Source organism: Anopheles darlingi, chromosome 3, assembly GCF_943734745.1.
Source record: "Anopheles darlingi chromosome 3, idAnoDarlMG_H_01, whole genome shotgun sequence".
Classification (NCBI taxonomy): domain Eukaryota; kingdom Metazoa; phylum Arthropoda; class Insecta; order Diptera; family Culicidae; genus Anopheles; species Anopheles darlingi.
Genome location: NC_064875.1, coordinates 60,867,042 through 60,877,041, shown reverse-complemented (window position 1 = coordinate 60,877,041; position 10,000 = coordinate 60,867,042). Strand labels below are relative to the sequence as shown.

General features: G+C 49.1%; 6 protein-coding genes across 9 annotated transcripts in view; 3 read left to right on the top strand and 3 right to left on the bottom strand.

The window, feature by feature from the left end:
- LOC125956751 (uncharacterized) overlaps positions 1-215 on the bottom strand; it is a 1,275-nt gene extending 1,060 nt beyond the window's left edge. The window contains exon 1 of the mRNA XM_049688931.1: positions 1-215. This exon is cut by the window's left edge and continues 656 nt beyond it. Within this exon, the coding sequence (XP_049544888.1) occupies positions 1-215 (215 nt within the window).
- A 1,146-nt stretch (positions 216-1,361) lies between these two features.
- On the top strand, positions 1,362-2,705 carry LOC125956752 (major royal jelly protein 2). Its single transcript, XM_049688932.1, has 3 exons — positions 1,362-1,775; positions 1,846-2,042; positions 2,118-2,705. Exons 1-3 carry the CDS (start codon positions 1,362-1,364, stop codon positions 2,668-2,670), a joined length of 1,164 nt encoding a protein of 387 aa, XP_049544889.1. The 3' UTR covers positions 2,671-2,705.
- Positions 2,706-2,881: 176 nt separating this feature from the next.
- Positions 2,882-3,746, bottom strand: LOC125956780 (uncharacterized). Its single transcript, XM_049688974.1, has 3 exons — positions 3,538-3,746; positions 3,232-3,472; positions 2,882-3,167 (listed from the first exon to the last, which is right to left on the bottom strand). The coding sequence occupies exons 1-3, from the start codon at positions 3,555-3,557 to the stop codon at positions 2,991-2,993; spliced, it is 438 nt and encodes a 145-aa protein (XP_049544931.1). The 5' UTR covers positions 3,558-3,746; the 3' UTR covers positions 2,882-2,990.
- A 248-nt stretch (positions 3,747-3,994) lies between these two features.
- LOC125956740 (FGGY carbohydrate kinase domain-containing protein) lies at positions 3,995-6,479 on the top strand. Its single transcript, XM_049688918.1, has 4 exons — positions 3,995-4,271; positions 4,648-5,751; positions 5,823-6,041; positions 6,108-6,479. Exons 1-4 carry the CDS (start codon positions 4,080-4,082, stop codon positions 6,252-6,254), a joined length of 1,662 nt encoding a protein of 553 aa, XP_049544875.1. The 5' UTR covers positions 3,995-4,079; the 3' UTR covers positions 6,255-6,479.
- Positions 6,269-7,729, bottom strand: LOC125956758 (mitochondrial E3 ubiquitin protein ligase 1). Its single transcript, XM_049688947.1, has 3 exons — positions 7,486-7,729; positions 7,251-7,420; positions 6,269-7,191 (listed from the first exon to the last, which is right to left on the bottom strand). The coding sequence occupies exons 1-3, from the start codon at positions 7,588-7,590 to the stop codon at positions 6,447-6,449; spliced, it is 1,020 nt and encodes a 339-aa protein (XP_049544904.1). The 5' UTR covers positions 7,591-7,729; the 3' UTR covers positions 6,269-6,446.
- A 76-nt stretch (positions 7,730-7,805) lies between these two features.
- On the top strand, positions 7,806-9,944 carry LOC125956766 (ubiquitin-conjugating enzyme E2 J2). 4 transcript variants are annotated; one of them, XM_049688958.1, is made up of 3 exons: positions 7,806-8,137; positions 8,378-8,473; positions 8,548-9,944. In XM_049688958.1, exons 2-3 carry the CDS (start codon positions 8,404-8,406, stop codon positions 9,231-9,233), a joined length of 756 nt encoding a protein of 251 aa, XP_049544915.1. In that variant the 5' UTR covers positions 7,806-8,137; positions 8,378-8,403; the 3' UTR covers positions 9,234-9,944. The 4 variants fall into 4 exon arrangements, with proteins under 4 accessions (XP_049544915.1, XP_049544912.1, XP_049544914.1 ...); XM_049688955.1 differs by having other exon boundaries at positions 8,282-8,473; XM_049688957.1 differs by having other exon boundaries at positions 8,260-8,473.
- Positions 9,945-10,000: the final 56 nt, after the last annotated feature.

Sequence of the window (10,000 nt, the reverse complement as noted above, 5' to 3'; positions counted from 1 at the left end):
TATTTGCCAGCGCTTGTAATAAGCCGCTTGGTCGTGGGGCAGGGCCACACGATACGTCCACCTTCCCAGGTGTAGATCGCGCGGGTGCAGTTATCCGATGAATTACAGTCCGCCCGAACTTCGTTCGCCATCATGTTGCTGGCCGCTAACAGCAATCCAACCACCATCGCAAGCCGTACCACCGGCAGCAACCGGAACGTCCTTTCTTCGCACATCTCTGATCGATCAACCGGACTTGGCCGGAATTGCGCACTATGTATCTGACAAGTGGAGCAAAAGTAACACCACGGCGATCGGTTAACTAACCTGACTGTTCCCTAAACCATTCCGCACGAAACAATTTATAGTTTACCTAGCGACAGAGTTTCCCGGAGTTCAAGGCGTTAAGATGTTGTCGTCTGGTCGGTGAGCTCGGATTCCGGTTGGTTCCCTCGGTGCTGAGGTGGGTCCGTTGGATAGTCGAGTCACATCATTATCCGGCTAACTCAAAATATTTATCTGTTTAACATTTTTTGTGTAGCAGTGCATCGTGAAAGTGGAAGCCATGGGGACACCTGGGAGCTGTGGGCCATTTTGTTTGTAAACCCGTTGAAAACGTGTGCCAACTAGTACATCGCCGGGGCATAGCAGTCACTACGTCACGTCGTCACGTACTTACTTATGACCTCATGGATTCGCGTCTCCTCGGTATGAGAAACATAAAAACACAGTTTAAGAATTCCGTTCCCTGGAATCCGTGGGAAGTGCATGGATTTCAAGTATGACATTATGGTCGCGTCGCGAGACCTGCACGTTGAATTATGCTGAAAGCATACAGGTTGTAACTATCAATATTTGATGTACCGACACGTAAAATACAACGAAACACATAATGCCAAGAACGTAACCACTTCCAAAAGGAGGATGGTCTCTGTTTCGCTCGCAGATTGTTGATCGTCACCAGAAATCCGTGGTCAACAGCCGACCACCGGTTGTTTGGCTGTGTTCCGGGGAATGCACGTACTTCGTGTCGCACACACGTTTGTGCACGTTTTCGGTACCTGTTCGGTGCTGTCTGGCGTTGTCTGGCGCGATGGTGCTTACCTTAACCATGACCTTGGACCTCCAGTGAGAGTAAACAAAGTAAAGTCCAGCTACCGTTCTGTGCGGAAATCTAGCGGGAAAATGGCACAGCCAAATCCAAAGCATGTATAAATGTGGCTAGGCTCGAAGCTGGAACAATCATACAAAGTCAATTGCCCCAACGAAGTAGACGGTCGACGGTTAAAGGGCGCAACACGTAATAGGAAGATTGTGCTCCTGTGGTGGACCTGGAATAGATTTCTGCAAACCCCCAGCGCTGGTGCATTCGGTTACGACGAATGATGAGTCACCAACGTAGCCACCCTGGTGGCATGATGCTGCTGGTGTTCGTTACTGTGCTGCTAGTGTCCGTTTCCCCTAGTGTCGATTCCGAGCACGAGTACTGCGATAAGGTGTACCGAATCAATGGTAACTCGATCGATTTCCCGTGCGAATCCACCAAAAATATCTACCTCTCGACGCAGCGCTACATAGCTAGCCATGTAATGCCAGTGCGCTTCCAGTACGACAAGAACCGGGTAATAACGGCAATGCCCAGGCTGAAGCATGGCATTCCGGTTACTCTCGGCCAGATCGATCTGAACAAACCGTCTTGCTATGCGCACATCAAACCGTATCCTTGCTGGGCGTATCAGGAGGAAGGCAACTGTAACTCGATGCAGTCCATTATCGACGTACACTGCGACATAAGGGTAAGGGATAGTTTCGAAGCACGTGGATCAATTGTCAGCAGCTACTTTATGACGATCTTTTTGTTTATAGCGTATTCTGTGGTGTCTGGACAGTGGTATTACCAACTTCCTGGAGCAACCGATAAAGAGATGTCCGCCGAAGATCTACGCCTTCAATTTGGCCAACGATAAGACGGTAAAGACGATCGAGTTGTCGGACATTGTGAAAGCATCCTCACGGCTGCAGTATCTGGTGACGGATTACAACGAGTTGGGACATCCTTGCGTGTAAGTACGATGAAAATCCTTGTCTCGCTAACCCCGTGACGTTAACCTTGGACTTTTGTCCTTTATGCATTTCAGGATCATATCAGATGCTGACGGTGCGCTGCTGGTGCTGGACATCCATAACAATAAACAGTACCGCGTGGTTCTGCCACGTGCCATCTCAGCTGGCTGCGGTGATTCCGATGTGCTCTACCTGCTGCTCATTTCGAAACCGAAAGGACAGAGCATAGTGATCTTCAGCTATCTGTGTGGCCAGAAGGTGTACTCGATCAAGGTGGAGCATCTGCGTACCGGTAAAGGATCGAGCGCAATCGTTGAGCTGGGTACAAAGCGTAAGCACTCCGTGCTGCTCGGCACGGACGGTGGTTGTGGTGTGGTGCTTCGGTACCGCGGAGAGTCCGAGCTGTTCCTTTGGGATAGCGAGCAGCCCTACCGGGAGTGCAACTTCGTACAGATTCAGAACGCCGACGAGTGTCGCCTGTCGACGCACGTGGGCGTTGGTAAGGATCAGCATCTGCTTAGCCTCTCCTCAAGCGTGACCGATTACCTGAACAGCACAACCGGTATCGGAGGTCCCTCGACCAGGCTGAGGTACGTTTGTAAGGAGTGCGACGATGACTGCTACTGAGGAGGGGCTGCGGTGGACAGGTTAATTGAACGAAATGACTGACGTGACGAGACAAACGTGACCGTGACCGTGACAAGCAACTGATTACGATAAAACAGGACACGGATTGCTGTGATATGAGAGTTTAGACACGCTGACCACCTTTGACTGACAGACTTTGGGACTATAAATGACCAGTTCGTTCTAGAGAAACCTTCCTCCTTACAGACGCACATATCACTAGCTTCGTTGCAGTGATTTATTATCCTTGTATAGGCTCCCTTCGTCCTAGTTTTTAAACTAATAAAAGCGATTTTTCCTCCCCTATCCGCTGCTTACTACTAAAGGCGTTTCATTTTCGTTACGTCCTCGATGAGCTTCTGCTTCTGCACCACTCCCCGGCAGGTACCGATGGTTTTGTTGATGTACCGCTGCTGATACTTGATGATGTACTTGTGGCACTGCTGTAGCGTTGCTCCGACGTACAGTGTCCGGTAGCGTGCTGCTTCTTTGTCCGCCTAAGGAAGGTAACATTTTGTATATAGTAGTGTTTCACTCTACGGTTTTATACCGGTATCTTACCAACGTTAGCAAAGGTAATATGCTCGTGATAAACCGATGCGCCCCATGCCGGGACTGAATGATGCAGAGGTGCGTTTTGGCGTTAAAGTAGATCACATTCATCCGTCCGAGACTGGCGGCCCCAAATTCCCCGTAAAACCGTTCCACTCGCTCGCGGATGTAGCGCTGCAGTGCGTTGGATGAAATGGAGACCGGGTCACTCTCGGGTCGATCGTTACACCGGATTTGGACCAGAATGTATCTAAAAATTGAATCGAATCGAAATGATTACAGTCAAGTCACCCATTGGTTACTTGCCATGCTTACCTATGTTTCACTCGTACCATCTTTGTGTCGTTTCAAACCCATCCAAATTCGCAATTATCCTGCCGGAACCGTCGGTCTTTTTCATTTAATCAGGACGAAGAGGCCAATTTTTTTTGTTTGCAAACACGAATCGTTTTCTTCTTCTTTTCTGCACGTGCTCGATGCGCTCAGTTGTCAAAAAGCCCGCTCGAGTAGACCAAAAGCCCGATTCAGATGAGCTTTCATTTGTTTAAAAATCATCCCGCCGGTTCCATGCCCCACCTGTTTCAACCACTCCAGCACCCTTTTATTGATGTGATTATCAATTGCGCCTCCACCGGCTCCCCAGCAGCCCAACACAGAAAGAGCATTATCAACAATAAAAACATGCCACCGACCAACCAGCCCCGTCTGGTCCTACGGCGGACCTACGCTAAGGTCAATTGTGGGGTGGCACAAGCGGTGGCCGCTCAGTTCAGGTTCAACCGCAAACGAGGCGCCAAGCGAGAGGATCGATTTGCTTACCACGTTCAACGGGTGAAAGTAGTGTGTAGTGAAAGAAAATGCAATCCTCCAAAAATCCATTTGTGATCGGTGTCGACGTGGGCACGGGCAGTGCCCGCGCAGCCCTGGTCAACAGTACGGGAAAGGTGCTGGAAACGTGTGTGAAACCGATCCGCACCTGGAACGATCAGCCCAATTACTACGAGCAATCATCGGACGATATTTGGCAAGCCGTTTGCCACTGTGTCAAGGTGATCTTTAGTGAAGTATATGTGTGCTTGAGAGGGCTTCAGTGTAAGATGCACTTGATACTACACGCGTGTTGCAGGAAGTGACTACAGGGCGCGATTAGCGTTTTATGAAGTCACGACCGACGCACGACAAGCACAATTGATAACCACATCGTTCAAGTAGATTTTATAATCGGAATAGCGTCTGACCGAAGTCATACTCACACAATTGCTATAAAGACAATGGTGGAGAGCATGAAACGATTCAAAATTGAATGGGCAAAGAAGTACTTTAAATACTAAATTGATACCAGGCATCTTGAATATCAAATGCATCACAATTCAAAAAATAAGTACGAGATAGTTACTATACCATATTTCATGATTTTCTTTCCAGTCTGTCTGCAATGCCTACAAGAAGGAAGATATTATGGGCATCGGGTTCGATGCGACCTGCTCGCTAGTTGCGCTGGACAAAAACATGCAACCGCTAACGGTCAGTCCTTCGTCGAACGATCACCAACGAAACGTAATCCTCTGGATGGATCATCGGGCGGAAGAGGAAGCGCGGACGATCAACGCGACCCGACACTGGATGCTTAACTACGTTGGAGGAAGCATTTCACTCGAGATGCAGCTACCGAAATTGCTCTGGTTAAAGCGTCATATGGCCCAGACCGTGACGAGTTTGGCCGGAGCCTTTTTCGATCTTCCCGATTACCTGACGTACCGTGCAACCGGTGACGATAGTCGATCGATTTGTTCGGCCGTCTGTAAGTGGAACTATGATGCGGAACAACGTGTCTGGTGCGACGAGTTTCTGCAACAGATTAACTTGTCGGACGAATTGAGCCGTGCAGATTGGAAGCTTATTGGGCACCGGGTGCTTGATCCTGGTACACCTATTGGCAAAGGTCTATCGGAAGCCGCCGCTCGAGAACTTGATTTACTACCGGGAACGGCGGTTGCGACATCTATGATCGATGCACATGCCGGTGCCCTTGCACTGTTCGGATGTCGCAGGGAGATTGGCGCAGGCGATGATGAGAAGGTTACATCGAAAATGGCCATCATTTGTGGTACTTCGTCGTGTCATATGAGCCTCACGGAGAAGTCTGTGATGGCACCCGGTATCTGGGGCCCATACAAGCATGCCATCATCCCGGACCTCTACTTGAACGAAGCAGGACAGAGCGCTACCGGTGTGCTGATTGATCATATCGTGCAAACACACCCGTGCTACGGTACGCTGCTGCAGGAACACGGCTCCAATAGTGGCATTTATGGGTACCTCAACACACTCCTACTGGAGTTAGCAAAGGAACGAACCGCCGGATTTGTACACCGTTTGACAATCGATTTGCATGTTTGGCCGGACTTTCATGGCAACCGTTCACCGCTAGCGGATCCCAATCTCACGGGAATGATTTGTGGATTGCGAATGACGAAAGACGTGGAGAGTTTGGCGTTGCTTTACCTCGCACTCATACAAGCATTGGCGGTAGGTATTGCTACACGTTTTCAAAGAGACCAAAGAGCCTCCACGAACAATAACCACGTGTTTCTCCTTAGTACGGTACCCGTCACATACTGGATGTGCTAAAGTCATCTGGCCGGGAGCCTATTACATCGATTCTGCTGTGTGGAGGTTTAAGCAAAAACAGCCTCTTCGTGCAGACGCATGCCGACGTTTGTTCTATTCCGGTACTGCTACCTACTGAACCAGAAGCCGTTCTACTAGGTTCGGCCATGATGGGAGCATACGCTGCAGGTCTTTACGAAAGCCTGGAGGTCTGTGTGACATGTGGTACTTTTGGAATTTGTAATAACCACGTTTTTCTTTTTCTTCCCGTACAGTCAGCTGCATCGAGCATGGGCGGTAAGGCGACAATCGTTACTCCGGATTTGAGTGAAGCAACTCACGATTATCACGAGAGAAAGTATCGGATCTTTCAACGCATGTACCTTGATCAGCGGGGGTACGAACGTATCATGAAAGGCTGATGTACATGTCGAACAACGGCGAATCAACAGTCTATTTCCAATATTCCAACCTACATTGAAACAGAAGTTTCTCATTACTTTTAAAAGGTGATTAAAAGCTTGCTCGTTGAGATTGATCCGTGATAGTTGCATTTTTAGAACTGGTTTGTTTGCACATTTTACATGGGTTACCTATTGTTTGCTGTACGTGATCTACGCAATAAAAGCGGCAGCTTTCGTCTCTATCACAGCCCGACACACGGGACAGTGTAGGTTGATCCTTGCGGCACAGTTTTCACATAGGCAGACGTGTCCACAGGGTAAGCAGATCACTTCTTTCGGATTCTCAACACAAACTACGCAGCGCTGCTCTTCGGTAAGATTCGTCGGGCGCAAGCGTGACCTTCGCTCGGTGCGTGATTTCTCTAGCTGTTCCCGTAGCTTCCTTTCGTCGCGTTCCATCTTCTTGCGCTTATAGATTTTGCGCGTTATCAAACCCACGAGCACGGCCGATATCGTACCGCATATGAGCACCTTCAATAGCGTCGAAGATTTTGCTTGTTCGAGGCGATTCAAGAGCGTGTTTTTGGTGGCGGTTGTAAGGAACATGGGCGCACCGTTGGTCGGTGGCTGCAACCGTAAACCACCATTCTCTACTTCCAGTTCACCAACGGCCGTTATGAAGCTGCCGTCCCGGAGTAACTGTTCCGTCGTTTGTAAGCCTTTCTGGCGTACTCCGGAGAACAGACCGAACACGTGATCGAACAGCGAGAGTGAGGAGGGTTCATAGTTCTCATAGACGGTGTCCATATCGAGTAGCTCGGCCGACAAACCGTTTACGATTTCTACACCGTGCTTTCCGTTTACGATCCGAAACGGTACCTCATTCGATGAGGCGTGAATGATTTGTTTCTCTTCCTGCCAGAACCCCATCACGGCACGGGCCACTCGGTGTTCGCTGTTGAATAATGACGTATCAGTAGCAGCTGGTAGCGGGCGATCGTTCGCCGTACTTACGTGAGAGTCATCGTCTGCAATACCCCCGTAACCGATGGTGACATGGCACTATGGAGGGGCCGGCCGATGGGCGTAACGCTACCCCGGATGACGACATACTTGAGCTTCTGGTCCGGTTCCTTCCGCAAGCGCTCGCCTAGATTCTCATCGATCGGTAGCTGCGGTGCTTCCTGAGGAAGAAGTCAAGGGGCGTAAGCTGTGACATAATTCGGAGATCGCTACAGCGGATAGCTACCTTCAGGGCACGGCAATTTTTCCGCAACTTTATGTACTGGTTGCCGCACACGACCAGCACGAGCACATCGATCCCCAGGAACACTAGCTCCTGGAAGCAGTCCATTTGGACTTACCTAGGCGCTAGGCGACTACTCTTTTCGAACAATGATCCATGGAAACACTCATTTTACACTCCAAACTCCAAAAAAGGATGTTGAGAAAAAAATATTTTGATATCATCCATCTCCGCTGAGTGACAGTTCGGTTTATAGAGCCAAATTTTAGGCATTTTTCTGTGCAACTTATAGTGCCAAATTTTGGCTCAGGTTGTTTACATATTTTTGTTAAGGAAAGATGCGGAACATCCGCATGTGATTACGGCTAAAAATCGCATCGCTTTTGTCCGGTTTTTGTTGTACTTGCAGCTACTAGCGTTGGTCAGTTTCACAACCGTTCCCGCGTTTCGCTAGTTACGATTCCAGATTTGGGTTTAAAGTAGAAGCGGACACCAACCCAATCAACTTCACTCGGTTCGGTGAAGGATGACGTGTAGGAACGTTTTGATTAGTGTTTGATCACCTTGTTTTACTACATCCCCAAAGTGGTCTAGGAAAGCGGAGATACGTGGATCGAGATATCGGAGGGGGTTCGAAGATTCCAAGGTCCAGCAGGTGAGCTTATTGATAGTCGTAGCTTGATTCTTCACTCGGTTGTATGGATGTACAGAACTCTCGGAACATTCCGGAAGCAGGCGATGTGTTTACTCGATCTACAGACGCCCTTTAGCTTTCAGTTTCTTCACTGTCCAATTCTAGCCAGCGACCTTCGCCAAATTTGATCATCATTTTGATCGCTGTGTTTGTGTGCGGCACGACAACATTGAACCCGCTTTCTGTGATATCTGACCCTAGGTGATACGAGGACAGCTTGTGCCACGATGACGAACACGAAACCGACGGCCACCTGCCGGTTGAAGCAGGACTATATGCGTTTAAAGCGCGATCCAGGTGAGACGGCTCGTGATGATACAATTTGACTTCCAGTATGCATCGTTATTTTCTTTCACCGTTCGCTGTTACAGTACCGTATATCACAGCGGAACCGCTACCTTCGAACATTCTCGAGTGGCACTATGTAATTAAAGGCCCGGAAGATTCTCCGTACTACGGCGGATACTATCACGGTACGCTGCTGTTCACAAAAGAGTTCCCCTTCAAACCGCCGTCGATCTACATGACCACACCGAACGGGCGCTTCAAGACAAACAAACGGCTCTGCCTCAGCATTTCGGACTTCCATCCGGACACCTGGAACCCGGCCTGGTCGGTGGCCACCATTCTGACGGGGTTGTTGAGCTTTATGCTCGAGACCACCCCGACGATGGGTTCGTGCGAAACGACAACGTACGAGAAGCGCCGTTACGCGCAACACTCGCTGGCATTCAACATGAAGAACGAGGTCTTTCAGGAGCTGTTTCCCGAAATTTGCGAGGAGATCACGGAACGATTACAGCAGCTCGAAGAGCAACGAAAGCAGCAATCCGCAACCGCCAACGGGGAAAGTGCCACCAATGCCAGCAACGGTGAAGTGCCTGGCAGTACAAACGATGTTGCCGAGACTCCCGACGGTGGCCTTTTCGTGCCTGGGCGGCCCGGTGCGGACGATAGTAACATTTGGCAATCGCTTTGCACCAACTTGGTCGTACTGGGAGGTTTCGTGGTGTTTGCCTGTATCGTGCACTATGTGATCAAGAGCATAAACATTTAATAGACGATACTGGACTTTACCGAAAGCGACGATCGACTGTTGGATACGAACCGTGGAACGGGGGCACTCTTCTGTATTGGTCACAGACGTGCGAGTTCCACTTTTAAAACCCCTAAAAACGTTGGCCGCTGATGCTATACGATGGATGAGAGCATGAGATGGTAGAGCGGCACCGGTGCGAGCTAATTGTTACGCTTTAATTTTAAATTATCATCGTTAAATGGATGGTTTAGGAACGCACGAGCGGCGAAGGAAATATTTCAATGTAGCTAGTAGCAGCGAGTATAAGCAGCATGTCGGTGCGTCTAGAGCGGCAGGCCAATCTCGTCGTCGTTGTCGTTGTACATGCAACATGCAATACCAAAATTCTAAGCAAAGTGTCAGTTGAGTCAGTTAGGGCAGGCTCAAAGAGGCGAATGGATAACATTAATAGGCTGCTAAGAACACGAGTTACACGTACATGTAATCCCTTTGGTCTGTTCTTTTTGTCGCGGAGACGGTACAGCACAGGCAGAGTTTTGCTTTGCGCCGAACCGTAGCGTGGCCTGTACATTAGCGTCTTCAGCTGCAATAGTGTATACCATCATAGTTTGATCGCATTCACTGATGTCCATCGGGCAAAATACATCGGCGCATGAAGCAGCATGAAACGCGAGATGGAATCGCGAAAGAAACCAATGTAATATATTAACATTATTCTATCGACGACAACGATATGGTGTTCTAATTCACAAGAGAACTGAAAGAATCTACTTTCTAAACAAACC